Source organism: Calypte anna, chromosome 1 (assembly GCF_003957555.1).
Source record: "Calypte anna isolate BGI_N300 chromosome 1, bCalAnn1_v1.p, whole genome shotgun sequence".
Lineage (NCBI taxonomy): Eukaryota > Metazoa > Chordata > Aves > Apodiformes > Trochilidae > Calypte > Calypte anna.
This window is the reverse complement of record NC_044244.1, coordinates 112,431,696-112,449,983: the sequence shown is the minus strand read 5'-3', so window position 1 is coordinate 112,449,983 and position 18,288 is coordinate 112,431,696. Positions and strand designations below refer to the sequence as shown.

General features: G+C 39.4%; 1 protein-coding gene across 2 annotated transcripts; it reads right to left on the bottom strand.

The window, feature by feature from the left end:
• Nucleotides 1-4,823: 4,823 nt before the first annotated feature.
• On the bottom strand, nucleotides 4,824-17,708 carry FUNDC1 (FUN14 domain containing 1). 2 transcript variants are annotated; one of them, XM_030447460.1, is made up of 6 exons: nucleotides 17,621-17,708; nucleotides 16,387-16,508; nucleotides 15,856-16,012; nucleotides 13,911-13,986; nucleotides 7,039-7,167; nucleotides 4,824-5,467 (listed from the first exon to the last, which is right to left on the bottom strand). In XM_030447460.1, exons 2-6 carry the CDS (start codon nucleotides 16,430-16,432, stop codon nucleotides 5,390-5,392), a joined length of 486 nt encoding a protein of 161 aa, XP_030303320.1. In that variant the 5' UTR covers nucleotides 16,433-16,508; nucleotides 17,621-17,708; the 3' UTR covers nucleotides 4,824-5,389. The 2 variants fall into 2 exon arrangements, with proteins under 2 accessions (XP_030303320.1, XP_030303329.1); XM_030447469.1 differs by lacking the exon at nucleotides 16,387-16,508 and having other exon boundaries at nucleotides 17,621-17,702.
• Nucleotides 17,709-18,288: the final 580 nt, after the last annotated feature.

Here is an 18,288-nt window from a genome sequence, read left to right as displayed (position 1 = left end):
GCTTAAATGTGGGACCAAAAATTATTTCTGTTTCAGGTGGTGCTTGATCTGCACAGATGCTTTGTGCAGACTTCACCCCACAATTATCCTAGTTAAAACTGATTTCTGGTCTTACAGGTCCTGACAAATGTCAGATGCCTCAGTAGTTACAAGTCCACTGCTTGTTTCCCAAATTGCCCAATTCCCAATAACAACCATCAACTTTTCTGTATGTCCCAATACTGGGACATCCCCATATTGCATCAGACCTGCTTCCCTATTAGACAAGAGAAAAACAGCTCTTCAAGCTCAGCATTCCTGGTTTTGAACTATAATGCAAAAGACAAGTGCAGACAACACAACCTACTCTTACCAGATTTTATTCTAGTGCTTCTTCCCCCACCACCCACCTGCCCAATGCAGTCCTAGGGTGACCAAACCCCACATTTTATGAGCAATCTTCCTTTCAAAATGCAACCTAATTCTAGATGTTCTGAATTTGGGTGAATATTATTTTTTTCCACTATCAGGTACAGACTCCACAAAGGAGCTGCAGGCTAAAAAAGTTGATTTTTAAAGTAATCCTTTGAGCTTTCCAACAATTCTCAGGTTAGGATAAGTTATTACTGATGTTTCTTCACATTACTGTATGCCACGGCCATTATGAAATTGAGAGGCATCAATTTTGAATTACAGAGTTGACTTCTGCATTTTACTTTGCAGGCATTCTACCTCCTTAAGACCTCAGGACAAATGCAGTTGAATCTAGGAGGCTTTAGCTACCATGTACACTACAGTTGTCAGTCTGGCTGCTAAAACAGAAACAGCCTGCAAAGATTTAGCCAAATTCTGGCCTCTTAAAGTTCAGTAATAGGTTTTGACAGTCATCTCACTTTAAACTAAAACTTATTGCCCAATGCTGCTTTAACTAAAAAGAATTTCAGAAAAGTGATTATCCCATCAAGATAATACAGAACAAAAAAAAATTACTTTTAGCAACCTCTCCCAAAAGCTTATTTAATAAAATTTCAGCAGCTGTTCACTACAGAGGGATACACAGCTTGCCTTGGTGATTCATTTAGCTTAGCATTCAGTTTTGAAAAGTGAAAGCTAACAGCTGTTTCAAGGGGGGAAAAAACCCCACAAGCCTGCAGAAGGCAAAGTTCTGATAACCTGATAATGAGAATCACTTTATCATGAGCTTCACCAAGCTATATCTATGGCCAGAGAAACCTAAAGCTGCTTTTCTTGCATCTTGCAGATAAAACTGAGCACTCCTGCAATTTACCTCAATGTTGCTTCATCTTCCCTTTTTCCTTTCAGCTATACAATAAAAAGCACAGAAATGTGGGCACAGCCTTACATCTTTACAACATTTTCCTTCTTAATCGCCTGCTTTCCGAAATTGCTTTTTTTTCTTCACAAAATATGGTCTTCAAAAAAATATTCTTAAATCTTTATTTCACCCTTCACTGAACTGTCATACCCTGCATTACTTTCTGTCAGCAAGAACAGTGCCTTGAATTCATTCCAGAGAAGAACTTCCCACTAGAAACATGGTACTTGTTATGCCCAATTCCTTTCTCTGTAACCGAATCAACATTTATTTTTCTTTCTGTAACTTTATAGATAATTCCCTTATGTATAGTGATATACAAGACTCTTACTATAGGCTGACACATATATCAGGTATTTGCCAAGAAAAGCTGCATTTGTCTCAGTAATTTATGTTTATCAAAGTCTCCCACTCCATCACCTTACACATCCTGTCAGCTCTACCTGTAGTTCCTGGTAGTTCACCTCCTCTACCTCACCAGCCTAAGGAATTCTATCAGGGAACTTCACATCTATTGCTGTGCCAGCATTCTTCTCAAGTTGTGAAGGCACCATGTAAAGCCAGCCCTAACACAAACCACCAGTCTTTAACTTTTCATCTCAGACAATGACAACATAATAGCAGAACAACTTTCCTCTGCAGAAATCAGTCTTTCATGCTAGTATATAAACTGTGGGGTTTAATTCTACTTTTAACAACGAAGTATATTCTTTGGTCACATGAACAGTATTTTTAGAAAGCACACTAAAACATGCTCCCTTGGAATACTTTTATAGGACAGACTCTTTAAAAATGCATGTTTATGGGTTCGTGCTACTGAGGTGGCCACGTTATTCCTAAAGCTCTTTAGAATGCCCAACATCATTCCGGGGTGACTGGACCAGTCAGGGTGGGTGACTTGTACCAGTTGGCTTCAGCAACTTTTTTGACCTGCCGAAAAGCCATTAGCTTCATCAACAGAAAAGAGCTGACTGCTTACCTTCCCATTACCCTTTGGATTGAACACTAAGGCCAAAAACCTTTCACATTTTAACATTTTAATTAATTTCTATTTAAATCCCAGACGACCCAGCATGTACATTCCTCCCTAGGCTTCCCATTTCCAATAAAATCAAACAGTTGTGTTTACATAACTTGAGATATTCACCTTAAACCAAAGTGCTTAGAGTGCCACCATGTTTTCTGTGGCCATCTATGTTCCTTGGTTTTGGGGGTCAGGTTTTGGGGGTGTTATTTTCAGAAGCCTTAAAGAGGCCTTGGCTTAACTAAACTGGTAACTGCATGATGTGCTTTGTAACTTACCTGAGCCAGAAGCATGTGTATATGAAGCCCACAGATGTTTACATATGTAACACGTTACTCTCCAAACACTTTTCATGTACACCCCAGATGCTGGATGCTCATCCCATGTCCTGTACCTCCAAAATTCATACCGATCCCTCTGATGCTCTTGAATCACTACTGCTGTTCAGACATGTGAACATGAACCCAACAGAACCTGCCTGAGAAAGGCTTCATTTCACATTAACTTGCTGATACAGTAAGGCACAGAGAATCGGGGCAGAGCAAACAGTTCTTCTCGGGTAGTAATTTCTAGGTTTCACAAGTCTGCAATGCAGAAAGATGCATTAACCATTTCTTTGGATTCTTAGCTTCTAGAATAACCTAATGACAAGTTGCCAAAACCTCCTTAACTTTTACCTGAGCATAAATTTTCCAGCCTATCTGCAGTTATGCCTCCAGTCTCCTTTAGAACCTGCTTCCTGCTTTGATCTGTCAAAGATAAATCAGAACGGTTTGGGTTGCAAGGGGCCTTAAAGATCACCCAGTTCCCACCCCCTGCATGGGCAGGGACACCTCCCACCATACCAGGTTGCTCACAGCCCCATCCAACCTGGCCCTGAACACTGTCAGGGAGAGGGCAGCCACAGCTCCTCTGGGCAACCCCTGCCAGTGTCTCATCACCCCCACAGGAAAAGTATTTCCTCCTCATGTCCAACCTAAATCTCTTCTCTTCAAGCTTTAAGCCATTTTCTCTTGTCATCTCACTACACATTTGAGTAAAAAAGCCCCACCCCACCTTTCTTGTAGGCCCCCTTCAGATAGTGGAAGGTTCCTACAAGGTCACCTCAGAGCCTCCTCCAGGCTGAGCAATCCCAATTTCTTTAGCCTGCATTCACAGGGAGGTGCTCCAGCCCTCTGATCATTTTAGTGGCTCTTCTCTGGAGACATTCCGGGAGCTCTTTGTCCTTCCTATGCTGGGGACTCCAGACCTGGACACAGTACCCCAGGTGGGGTCTCACAGGAGCAGAGCAGAGGGCGAGAATCCCCTCCCTTGACCTGCTCTCTGTGCTGCTTTTGATGCAGCCCAGGACCCAGGTGGCTTTCTGGGCTGCAGGCACACACTGAGGGCTCATGTTCAGCTTCTGGTCCACCACCACCCCCAAGTCCTTCTCCTCAGGGCTGCCTTCAATCCTTTCTCCTCCCAACCTGTATTCATGCACGGGATTGCCGCGACCCAGGTGCAGAACCTTGCACTTGGCCTTGTTGAACTTCATGCAGTTTGCACAAGCCCCCTTCTTGAGCCTGCCAGGGTCCCTTTGGATGCCATCCCTTCCCTCCTGTGTGTTGGCTTCTCCACACAATTTGGCGTCACCAGCAAACTTGCTGAGGGTACACTCAATTCCACTGTCCATGTCACCAGCAAAGATGTTATACAGCACTCATTTGAGCACTGACCCTTGAGGGACACCACTCGTCACACATCTCCATTTGGACACTGAGCCACTGATCACAACTCTGGGGGCAACCAGACAGCCAGTTTCTTATCCAATGAGTGGTCCATTTAATCCATATCATTCCAGTTTAGAGACCAGAATATCACACAGCAGAGTGTCAACTGCTTTGCACAGGTCCAGGTAGATGAAATCTACATTAAGTCCCTTTTACTTTCCCAGACTTCAGAAGAAACAGGCATGCTTCCAATACCTGTAACTTGAATCCAATATGTTCCCTCATTTTCCCATACTGACACCCTTAACAGTGAAAGTCAAATGTGACAGATGTAAAAAAAAAAAATATGTCTAAGTTGTGGAGAACAGTGGCAGTAGAGGAGAAGACGGCAGTGTGTGTGGAGTGAGAGCAGCCTTCAGCCTCTGCAGGGTACACTGTACTGACACACTACCAGGCCTTACAAGGTATTGGCCCTTGCAAAGCACTCATACAGAAGCATCATCTTTTACCCTCACCAACTACTGAGGTATGAAACAGCCTCCATGGTTTACTGAGTGTAAAACAATTCAGCATCAGATCTGCAGTGGAAAGTGCAATGATCCTGTGTACCACAGTTTTATCAATGAGTTTGCCCATGTCTACGCATCTGGGAAAAATAATGTAGACCCTTATTTAGCTCAGAAATACCACAAATATCTCTGCAAATATCTGTACCAGCTGCCTGCAGGCTACAAACATGAGACTTTTTTATTTTGTATGCACACAAAGGCCAGAGTCAAATCTAATTTTCACCTTTAATAAGCTCATGATTTGTTGTTATTTAATACTCTGTAAAAAGGTATTACAGATTAATAGATTATTGCAATGACTTCTAAAGGGAATGGGCAGCCATCAGGCTGAATCTACAGTATCATATACATTATGTAGTCCTCAATATTATCTATCACAGCATGAAGAAAAATACTTTTAAAATAAACAACTTTTAACTGAAAACACAGAAATGGAGCTTGCTTTCTTACAGTATGGTTACATACCTCTATTCCAAGAATAACATTTTTAAAAATGCTAGATCTTGAAAGGTCATGGATAAAAAAGTCACAATGAAGATGAACCAGCTTTGCTCAGAAATGCTATAATGAGCACACTGCACAGTTTTTCAGCAAATCCTAGTTTTATCAAGCTTCAAGAGGCAAAAGCCTGAAATGAAAAAGCTTCCAAGCTGTCTAGCTAGTCCATTCGTCTTGCCTGGGAAGACCCAGTGATGCACACTGGTCTGAGACAGCATGTTACCATAACTGTTCTTTGAAGAGTGTCATCAGGAGGAAGAGAAGATTCAGGTCCTTAAGATGCCAGGCCAAGCAAAAAGCCTCCAACAAATCCACTGGACACCACTATGTTCTGTTTGATAAATTCTGTTGACTGAGAAGAAAAATAATATTCATGAAGAAGTGAGTCAGTTTTGTCAGCCTGTAACATTTAATAATTAATACTACTGCCTGGAAACAAGAAGACTAAAATTAAGGGCAGGGTGGAGAAGCAACATGTTTAAAAACATGTTAACTTAGGTGGTAACTGTTGGCACCAATGGAGTGAAAACTGACACTCAGCTGTCTTTAACAATATGTTGAAAATACAGTTAGCATTTTAAACGTCAAAATACAGAAGAATTGTCATAGCCATTTTATGCCAATACCACTCTTGTTTTGATTAAAACAAGACAGATGTTTTACAAACTCCCTTGGCAAAAATAGCACAATCACCACAAATTTTATACACATGAAAAAGAATTTTTAAAATACTGTTTTTCTGAAGATTATATGGTTGGAAAAGAAACACATTTCACTCCATTATGAGCCAGTTTCGTAACAACTAAATCCTTCAAAACACATTTATGTACAATGACATTTGTGTACGATATTTAATTAAGTATAAACATGTGCCATTTCATAAATCCTCCAGTTAAAACATTTGATTGGCTACCAGTACACAATTGGGAGAAAGTAATGTAATCTGAAAAAAAAGAGAAGAAAATAAAAAAAATGAAACAATAAAAAATTCTACAGAGCAGAAGGGCAGCTTAAGCTATTTGGTTTGTAGAAGCTAAAAAAACATCTCTCTTGAACTTCCACTTCAATCATATTAAAACTTTATCAATCTATGTGCAACCTCACCCAGGTTAAATTTGAGACACCAAAACTCCTAATTTCAGAGCACCAGTGAGTGTGGCTGTTTTGACATTTTCTCCAGCAAAATGCAAGTCAGGATTCACAGTTATCGATAACAAAATTTAAGACATGTTGCCGTATGAAATGTGGCAACATGTAAAAACAGGCTAAGCATTTTTTTTTTAAAGAAAACAATAAAATTATGGAATAAAAGTCCTTAAGTGACAGCATGAAACAGTCTCAGTGACACTGATCAGTATCACAGGCTACCACTTTTCAACACAGCCCGTAACTGACAGATTCTGAAGACAGATACTCTTTGAGCTGTATAAAAATGAGACTAAACCCCACAACTCTAGTTGCAAACTGGTTATAGCTTTTCTCCAGAAAGGACAATCTTTTCCAAGACATTTTGTTACCAGCAGACTAAGAAGATTTAAATTTTGTCATTGTAGCTACCATCTTTTAACCACAACCCCCTCTCCTTTTTACCATGCCATTACCCTACTGCTTTCTCACTGGCCAAAATCTGCACAAACAGGCAAAGGTACTGGCAGACCCTAAGCTGTATGCAGCTGTGCTTGTGCATTATCTTTCAGGTTTGTATGTTGTCTTTAAGAGTGAACAAAACACATAGCCAAATGAGTAAGAGTACAAACTGTTAAGTTTAAATAAAATATACAGCCAGACCCTTTTTTATGCCTTCCCATTATAATCAAAATTATGTTTTCTTAGTTGATTAGTTGCATTTTCAACTAATCATCACCAGCAGAGGGAGGTAATGAAATCTGTCTGATAGAAAACAGCTTATCACTTCAGACTTACCTCTTCGATTAGAGTATTGATTTCAGGTGCTGCCTTATTTGCACGCTTTTTTAGCTGTTTTTTTGCTTTGTTTACATCTTTTTCAACTCTCTTCCAGTCGACTTGTACATATCCACTATGGCTAGCAATCTAGGAAAATAAAGAGTGTTTAGTGCAGTTGTAGTTAACATTTTATGAGTTAAAAATACAGCATCCTGGTGCCTACAAAGTTGGTTTTTTAAAAAATTTTTATAAAAGATAAGACAATGTGCCAAATACAGTGGGCACTCTGCTTCAAACACTTATATTTTCTGCCTTAACAGTAGTTCAGATTAGAACAAACAATGACAAAGTTCAGCAGTCTTTTGTTAATTTTACCAATTCTCTATTTAGTTATAAAATATTTCGATAACAATGCTTTTCCCTCAGCATTTACTGCAACTTATAAGGAAAGAGAAAAGCATGTTCAAAGGACAACAAAGAAAAAACTTCCATTTCTGAATCAGAACTGGGAAATTCTGATTTGTGACAGGATATCTAGGGCTAGTCCAAATCATCCTTAGAAATACTGAAAACAATTCTTTTGTCCTACGTCACTTATACTCTCCAACAAAAAAGTGTTTGATACATGAGAATTCTCATACTTTCTACAAAACAAAGCCAGTAAGTAGAAAAATAACATGGCCTGTGCACACTACAAGTTCTCTACATCAGCAAAATGGGTAAGTTTTGGGGGACTGTTCATGCCAGTTTATACTCAGACTCCCAAAATGCCTGAACAACATCTTCTGGATGCTAAAAATCTTATGGATTTAACCACCACATTTAACCACCACCTGAATCCTTTGCCTTATTTCTCTTACCAAGATTCAATCCTGGAAAATAGTAAGATGTACTTCACCAACAATGGCAGTTCCTTAAAATAATTCCATTTTCTTAAGTCAATTCACAAAACAAACACATATTTAAATGTTCAGAAAATCATAGCTTAATAAAAATGAGGCAATCACTGCGTGCTCTAGAGAACAGTTTAACGACTCATTAGTTGGAATAAAAGAAAAACATCAAAACTACAGATTACTGCTTATTTTAACTGCTAAGGCAAATAGATACAGATCACTGACTTGACAGGTAAATGACATACAAAAGCCTTTATGAAACCTGTGATTTCTTGGGTCTTTCTTTGGCAAACTCATATAAGAGTATTTGATGCACCTGGTACAACTGGTAAATCAATGTCACAGATAATAAACTTCTGTGGAAGAGATGTTTAAAGAAACTATTAGGTTTGGCACTGAATTTTTACTTTTATATAGTTCTTTCTACCAAATAACTAGAATTAGATCATCTAGCTTATTTTAAAACAGCCACAATAATTAAGCAACATTCTTGATCACAGATTAGAATTTAATGATCCTGAAAGAAAAATGAAGTCTCAGACAGATTTTATCTAAAAAAACCCAAAGCTCCTAAAAGACTTCCTATGTAAGAAAGTAAACTTCAGTTTCCATTTTTGCACAAGAGTAAAAAGAAAATAAAAATTCACTGGACAAATGCAAAATGAACTTATAAAATATTATATATTCTGCTCTGCTTCATACTTCAGAATATAAAAAGTTCATTGACCTTCCATGCCTATTGTAAAACCATTTATCCACACGGGCACTAGTACTAGCCAGGGATAGCTAATTAAGGACAGTATGAAAACATGAAACCAGTTTTAAAGCAGGGCAGACTGCACATCCAGTCACTGGATTATGCACCAGGGAAATAAAAAGTTGTGCACCGTGGTAATTTTTATTTTATGAATTTCCCACTACCACAAGAATTTTAAAAAGGCCCAACACTGAATTGGTGCCTTCCAATTCATAAAACCAAAATCTAAATATGACCTGATGCATTCAGTCCAACACAATGCATGAAATGCTAATATAATTGCTTGCTTGTAAAAAAACATAAGCAAATGGACATTAAAAGAAACATTTCATTAAGACTACTTTAACTAGCTCTGGTATTCATACAGTAAAAAGATGAGGCAGAAGTTTTTCAGTTCTGTTTAGCTCTCTAGCAGTTACTCCTGTATCACAATTCCAGTTTACACAATAAAAATTACACTACTTTTCTCTTTGAATTTACTAGCAGAGATCTTAAGTTCTACTTCTGAGTTTTTGTATACATATGTGAAATAAGCAACAGAGGACAATATTTTGGATATAAAATTAACAGCTGAGAAGAAAAAAAAAACTGCACTTCACTGCAGTGACTGTCAAAGCCTGTGCCATATCTACTTTGGCTACAATCTAACTAATTATGAAACTTTGTATCTAAATCCAGAACTAATCCCACTGAAGTCAAATCCTGGTGGGACAGACTTCAATTTTTGGATCCAAATACATCACAAAAACCTTATTTACTTACAACTGTAAATATACATAAACACAAATTCTTGAAGTTCACTAATATTTTTAAAATCAGGCCCTATATCAATGAACTAAAATAGTAATATTCTATTACCAGTTCCATACTTACATATATTAGGGAGACTGATAGATCTATACATATAAGAATACATTCTTAAACATAAATATGGTGTGTGTGTGTGTGTGCGCAGGTTTCTGTATTTACAGTTTCATGTATCTATATGTGATAATGGAGTAATATTTATCACATTAGTAAAATTTATTTTTGTTCCATAACTTCCAAATCTGTTGAAAGAATAATGGATTTTTTTCTAAGAAGGCAAGGTGAAAAAATACCTCAATGCAGGAATACTAGGAATACTAGAAATACATCTTTCTTTACAGTAATCAAAGAGAAGAGAGATTCTAAAAGGGAAGATCTCATTTTGAGGGTGATTCTGGAGAGGCACAGAAGTTTTGGGGAAACATTATAAAGACGGACGATCAAAAAAAATCTTTAAAAGTGAAAAATGCATATGGTAAGATGCCATAGGAGAGTTTTACATTTTCTCAAAGACAAAATCTCCCATGCTAAACAGCCCAGCCAAGCCCATAAGGTATGTGTGAGCTCCCTGTGCTCAGCTGCTTACACAGTGTAAGAATCTATGTATACTTTAAGGTGTTTCAAGGTATTTAGACAGGTAGCAATCCCCCATCACACTCAACCCATTTGCAGTACACATCTGACAAGACCGTAACTTCAACATACAGATAAGGAAGGACTACAAAATGATAAAACTTTTTTTGTAGGAGTTTAATTCAAGAGACTGTATCTTCAGCCAACAACTCCATTAAGAGCAGAGACACTACTTCAGTTTACAAAGGCAGAGAAATGGTGTCCCTCCATTTCATGTCAGAAGCTGCCAGAAATCTGGCATTTCTTCAAAAGCCTGGCTTTCACCTACCATTTGCTTTGGCTGTCCCACTCGAAGTTTTCTCAGTCTGCAGACATCAAATGTCACGTGGAATATTCAACATAAAATGGAATACAACTAATAATTCTTACTGAGTTCCCATACCCAGAAGCATGGTGTTCTCTCCCAGCTTCACTGAGATGCCACAACATCATCATGGTATGGTATCAACCAGCCCTATACAATATGTAGACAATATACCTTAAGAGTTTATTTAGTTTCTTATGTTGTTTTCAATTATTTACTTTTCTGAAGCTAGAAAATAATTAATGAAGAATTGAATTAAATGAATCAATAGCATGTTGAGGAATAAGGCAAGATATTTTAGTGAGAGCAAAAGTAACCAAACAAAAATATAATTTTACAGTTAAATAGAATCATAGAACCAGAGAATGGTTTGGGCTGGAGGAAACCTCTAAAGATCATCTAGTTCCAACCCCCCTGCATGGGACAGTCAATATACAATGGGGGAAACCTGCAACTTGGATGTTGACTGCAGAGCAAAAAGCAACAAAACCATTATTAAGGATACAGGAGTTTAACAACAAAGAGAGAACAGACCCTCATTAAGAACAATTATCTTCAACTAATTCATTATAGCAGAGCCACCAGAGTTCATACTTCCTTACCCTTCAAGATTTCACTAAACTCTGTGCTGCATAAACTAGAACTTATACAAGGAAAATCCCTTATTTGTGATGAGAAATGAATTATGTTTTCCTTAAAATAGTGCATGATTATTGGTCTTATACCAGCAGAATTGAAGATCTACATCTATGTCAACTTGGTTCATCAAAATAAGATCTTGATATATACCGCACAAGAATGTGATAATAGATCTTAATTTTGAAAAAAATATGCAAGTTCCTCAATGTAATTTTTATTCTTTTCTTCAGTACTCTTCATTTATTCTGTACTAAAAAACCCTTCTAGATCCCTTTCACAAATCTGAAAAAATCTTTTTTGCTTCTTGTACAAACCGACACTCCAGAATTGTATTGCTTTCAGTTTCCTACTCTATTTCTTGAGACAAAGTCATCACAAGATGAAGAAATTTTTTTTTTTTTAATTTCAGGACTCAAAATTTTCTGTGAATGGGCTTTACCCATCTGCAGTTCTTTTTCTTGTTTTAGCAGGTAATTACAACGTCAATATTCCAACCAGGAGCTGACATGAAATCTCCTACTTCGGAGTAATTTATGGATAGAAAGGAAATTTCTAGTCATGTGCTGAAATGCTCCTCTGCCAACTCAGGGGAAACACTGAACATGTATTCACAGGGAAATTAAAATAACGACGTGTGATCTTTAAATGAAAAAATTAAAGACCACAGAAATGTAATTACACTATAGAATTTATGACAGCTTTAAAATGCAAAATGTTTTGAATTAAAATGAAGGACCAAGGCATTTACTTCATTCCCTTCCAAGAGAATCTGATTTTACTTAATTAAAGATATAGACAACTCAATCAAAATGTGCAACTAATTTTTCCTCTTGGATAATATTCCTTTTCAGATACACTTTAAGAGAGATCAACTAAGAAATCAGCTGCTGAAACACATGGCAAATCTATTTTATGCATAGGAAAGCTCCCCAAACAAAAAGCCTGCACAGTTGATGTGTTTTAAACAAGTTCTACTTTTCTTTGGCTACATGTCTTAGTTTTAACTTCTCAGGTTCCTGTAGTTTGAAGTACTAATGAAAACACTTGCAGTCATTGTTTTGTAAAAACTGTCATTAAAAGAATTTAAGACCAATGCCATACAACAGTGGGAGAGAATTTTGAATCTTTAGGTCAAATAGATTAAAATTATGACAAATACTTCCAAGATCCCCTGCACACACACACTATTATATTATATTAAATTACATTATTATATATTAGTTAAACATTATATATTAATTATATATATTATATATTTTATATCACATATATATTATATATTGTATTCTATATATTATATATTATATTGTGTATAAAACTGTATCATTCTTCCCTCATGATCCAAAATATACATCACAGGCTAAAGAAGTCCTGAATACTCTATCAAATTGATTCACTTGCTGGCATAGCATCTTTTGCCAAAAATTTACATCAGGATGACTCTAAACCATTTCAGATTCAACACCCTTATAAATTCATCTGTATGTTTAGGTACAAGCCCAATAACCAAGGATTTCCAGGAGGTTTAAAAAGGTTATCAGTGCACCTTGGTGAAGCAGAATGACTGCAAATACTATAAAGCTTCATAGAATTATTTCTCTTTGACTTTTGATAGTGTTGATGTGTGCTTTTGAGGGATTCAAACTAAAATACAGTTTGCATTTGCTGAAAACATCATAAAAACAAAAGAGTTGCAAGAGCATATAGTCTAGTTTAAGCACTGTAGTTCAATTATATTTCCAACAAGGAGGTTGAAAAAAACCAAACCAAACCAAAAAGACAGTATGGTCATGAAGTAAGTAAGAATACTTCACACAGCTGTGACATTTTGATATGTTCCACAACCACAATCAGGTAGTATGCAAGCCTTCCTGATCAATAATTGACTGTAACAGTTGTTACAATCAAAGGAATAACTGAAAGTGGGATATGCTTCTCAAAAACCCTCTGGATGATATTGGAAAGAATAAAAAAAGATGACCTATATAATCTCAAAAACACCCTATCTCAAAAAATGGTTTATTATTTGCATGAACCTAAGTAGGCACCAGTCTAGTTCCTCTAGAATGATTTAAAGAAAAATGACAAGCTCACAGGTCACGACATGAAAAATGCCATTAAAAAAGAAGAATTAGCTGGCATCACATAGAAGGATATGTAAAATTCTCCTTCACTTAAACTTTTGTCATCTAATTTAAAGGATTTTTGGAAATATGCTCTCCCCTAACCACATTACCTGATGAAAAATACCAAAAGTCTTGCCAGGTAACATCATTAAAAACTTTTGAACTTGAAATCTAACTGAACAGAGGAATGCAGTGAAGCTACCAGAAATCACCAAAACTTCAGAGGTTCAATAAATGTAACTAGTAAATATAGCAGAGGCAGAAAAGAGGAAAAACGTGGCTTCATGATGGGACCAAAGCAAGCCTTCCAAGCAACTGCCAAAGCAGCCTACTTCTGCTGAAGCATTGATAAAATTCTCAAACCTACTTAAAATAAATACTGCTTAAATTCCTTGACCTCCCTCCTGAGGTTTGCAGGCAGTTCCTCTAATCTGCCAATACTGAATCACACACAGCATCTCAGTTCCTGCACAGAGGTTTCTTTTGGCTTATTATGAACTATTTTACAGGAGAAAGCAGATGCTTTTGATTGATAAATCAATCATTGATTTTAAGACATGCCTCTTTTGTACACAACATTCCAACTGAAATGTAATTTTTGATCGATAAGACTAAAAAGATGAAGTAGATAAGAAGCCTTCCCAATTAATTTTTACCCAACAGCTGTGTTTTCCCTATTGTTTAGTAAATAACATTTGCCAACTTATAAAGCATGAAATTCTACATACTTGAAGGAGAAGAAAGCCACCGCCTACTGCAGTTGCTGCAAGCTTTCCGACTTTCTGGAACAAAAATCCCGCACACCTTAGGAGAACAAAACAAAAAAACCCAGTCCAATGAAGTTGTCTGCTCAACAATGCCACACTCCAAAATTCCCAACTACAGCTATTACTACTTCTTTATCTAGCAAAGCAAATGCATTTAATATTTTAATTTTAAAATAAGAATATTTAATACAAACAGTATTTAATTAATTGTTTCTAAAACAATATGAGTAATGGCTGCTAGTTTATGGCTGTTGATGGCCCCTTTAAAGTAAGCTTGGCATCTCCAGGCATCGTCTATACACAAAAGCTGCTGTTAAATGTAGCAAGTTTATAAAGCACAAGGTAATAATACAAAAGGGCCATTATAAATGTTCCCAAACAGAAGGTAAATAGGTTATACCATCACCTATATTAACTACACAACCTGTAACTTTAGTAGAAGTTGGTAAAAAAAAATTACTTCACTACCACAAGAGTTAAAATCAGCAGGTCCCCACTACTGGGACACGGCTTTAGTCTGTTTTTAATGGACCAAGGCAACCAGCAGATCATTCACAGTATCCAAACACTCCCTCATCCACAAGAGAACAGCACAGGTATTTGTACCATGGAATATTTCGGGCAGGAAGTGACTTCTAAAGGTCATCTGTTCCAACTACCCTCCCAGAACTATCCCAGCAGCAACATCCAACCCAACTTCCAAGCTAATCCAGGTTGCTCAGGGCCCTACACAGTTGGGTGTTGAATGGTTCCATAACTTTCTTGATTATAACTGCTGGTTCCTGAGTTGCCCCCCGTCCCGCAGCCTACACACTGAAGGCAATTTTCCTCCCCTGCATATGAACAGTGTTTATATTTATATTCATTCATTATATTCATTTATTTTCATATTTATACATATGAATACCCAGCAGTCTGTACACCTACAGATACTGAAATGTGCAGCTTCCACATCCTTCAATCAGCCAGTTTTTCCAGATGTCAGATGAGCTGTATTCCCTAAAAGCTTCAGAGCTTATGTATACACATCCAACTTTTCAAACTAATTTTAAGGCCACAGAGGTAAATAAAAGAATCAGACTGAAAGCTAAGCCTACACTTCTCAAAGCCGTAATGAGCCTGGACATGACAATTTAATTTTTAGTCTATTTCATTTTCCAAATACTGCTAATTCTGTTTTTTAAGTTACTGTGCTACCATAATGTTGTTTTTCACTTAATTTTTTTAGAGTATTGGAACTGACAAATACGATTCAAACACCTTTGACAAATAACAAATCTCTTGACATACTGGCTAAGACTTTCCAGTTTAAGTTCTCATCTTTACTTCCTGGCTTTCACCATGAATTATTTGAGCATTACTAAGCTGTGGAGTGGTAATCTCTTCAGTTAACATGAGAGCAGACTTAATTTGTTCAAAACAGCTCCAGCTGAATTTAGAGGGGAAAAAAGTCTCTCTAAAATGGGGCTCTTAATTAAAAGTATATTCTACCACATATATTTTTACTTTATTTCTCTTACTTATAAAATAGATCTTAACCATAGTATCATAACAAGGTTTCTATATCTTTACTAGTAGGAAGCAGGATTTTCCACACAAACAAAAGTTATATGCAGTAATTTTCCATTCATTCCTTGTACTTTTAGAGCTCTGACATCTCCCCAAATCCCTTCCACAGTAAGTGGTACGTGTTCCTTTAGATAACTGTTTTACCAATACCAGAAAACACTACAGTGATGAGTCAGAGTAATGAGTTAAGAAATTGTTCACACGTGAATAACCTTGATCAATGATAAAAGAAATCCTCCTAGAGAAAATACATTTATCTGCTTCAAATAGTACTGAAAAGGGATCTTGTAACCCAGTAAAAGGTCTAGGACAGTTAGGAAAAGTGATGCTTCCTCACCAGCCAGTCACACCGCCCATCACAATCTGAGTAGCTACAGAATATTTTTCTACAATTGGTCCTGAATTCCGGCCAAACACACGATTCCACCAGTGGTGACGCCGTGCATATTCTGTTAAATCCAGCACTTCATAGGAATCATCGTCACTTTCATGTTCTTAAAAAGAGAGGAAAAAAAAAGGTGAATGTTATTTACTCAGTTATACATTAAATTAACAACCTATGTAAAAACCCTAAACATTAACAGAACTGGTTTTGGCATTAACTGGCTAATCCAATGGTTTCAGTTGCAGAATACAGGTTCCCTATGGTCCAGCAGCTCATAGAACAAAGATTTCATGCCATAATCTTCAAGGAAGACTGGAGTGAAGGTAGAATCTATAAAATCCATGATTGGCACAGAAAACGTGAACAAGCATCTCCTACCTGTTCAAGTACAGGAACAAAGAGGTACCAGATGAATCCTGGGCTGCACCAAAAGAAGCATGGCCAGCAATTCTCCCCCTCTACTTTGGTCTCATGAGACCTCACCTGCAGTACTCTGTCCAGCTCTGGAACCCCAACACAAGAAGGACATTGAGCCATTGGAACAAGTCCAGAGGAGGGCCACAAAGATGATCAGCAGGCTGGAGCGCTTCTCCTACAAAGACAGGCTGAGAGAGTTGGGGTTGTTCAGCCAGGAGAAGAAAAAGCTCCAGAGAGTCCTTATAGCAGCCTTCCAGTACCTGAATAAGGTCTACAAAAAAGCGGAGGAGGGGCTTTTTACAACAGCCCCAGGGCGGAAAAGTTTTAAAATATAAGAGGGTAGATTTAGATTAGATATTAGGAATAAATTATTTACTGTGTAGGGGGTGAGACACTGGCACAGATTGCCTAGAGGAGCTGTTGCTGCCTCCTCCCTGGCAGTGTTCAAGGCCAGGCTGGATGGGAATCAGAGCAACCTGGTCTGGTGGGAGGTGTCCCTGACCATGCAGGGGGGGTTGGCACTTGATGATCTTTAAGGTCCCTTCCAACCCAAACCATTCTATCATTCTATGATTTTCCACTGATAAAAAATTACCCCTTCCTCGCAGGACAGTATTACGCATACTCTTCATGAGCCTAAAACCGCGCTTGTGCAAAAAAGGTGTCACACACAGCTACACCAGTGCCCTCGAACATCCGCACGGCACAAGATGGGGGGAAGGCAGACACGAGTGAAACCGCTCTTCGTTTCCCCCGTGCACCCTGCAGCCCCGACAGCGCCTCCCAGGAGGCCTCGCCGACTCCAGACCCGGGCACCTAGGGCTACCTGTCCCCGTGCTAGCTGCGAGGGCTCCACCGGCATCTACCGCCGGGCCCGCCGCTCTTTCCCGCCCCGTCACGGGCGCTGTGGCCATTGAACCGCGAAGCCTGGGCAGGGGCAGGTGCTGGGAGGGAGGGAAGTGCCGGTACCGGGACGGAGGTACCGGAGCAGCCGCCCCTTGGTCCCGCACGGCCGCAGCCCAACGGCCAAGCGCAAGACCCGGCGCGCAGGCGCCCCTCCCCCAACGGTCGTGCAGAAACGCGGGGGAAGGGGGGGAGCGTAAGGAGGGGGAGGGGCAGAGCCCGGGCCATCCCCTCACCCCCGGGCACCGGCACCGGCAAGGGGGGACCGGGCTGCTCTCCCCCCCACACACCCCCGAGATGAACAGACGGCAGCCTACGCCTCCTCTGCTCTTCCTTACGCGGCCGGAGCAGGACGCGTGGCTGCGGACGCGTCCGAGCCCCCGGAGAGGCCACTGACCTGAGGCGGTGCGGTGCCTCCGCGCCGCCATGTTGGCTGCTGTTGACAGCGGCGCCGGGCCCGGGGCTCCGCCCCCCACGACGGGGCCACAGCGCGCATGCGCCACCCGCACCGAGAGCGCTAGGGGGTCTCCCCGCTGTGGTGGTGGGTGACGTGCCGTTCCCGCGACGCCCGGGAGGATTGTGGGGGCTGTAGTTCCTCCGGGACCAAGCGGCCATTTGGGCGGCGGGACAGCCCACGAGGTTGGGCTGCGGGGTTCGGGTTCTCTGCTGTCCGGGATGGAAAGGGGCTTGGGGGGCTGAGGTCAGCTGGGAGCGGGGGGTCCCCTCTTGTTCTGGAAGGCCTAAGGCGGCAGGTCTGAGGAGATGGTGGTGGCGGTGATGGTGATGCTGGTACCGGTACTTGGGAAAGGCACCGTGTTGCCATGGGTGTTAAGCGTCCCCTCGAATCACCAGAAAACAAAAACAAAACGCAAGACGCCTCCGGGAACGAACCTTAAAGTCTGTGTGAGTCGTGAAGCTTTCACAAAAAAACAAACAAAAAACCCCCAAAAAAACCCCAAAAAGCCAAAAAGATAAAAAGATCACCAAAAAACAAACAAAAAACCCACAAAAAACCAAACCAAAAAAAAAAAAAAAAACCCCAAAACAAACAAAAGAAAAAAACCC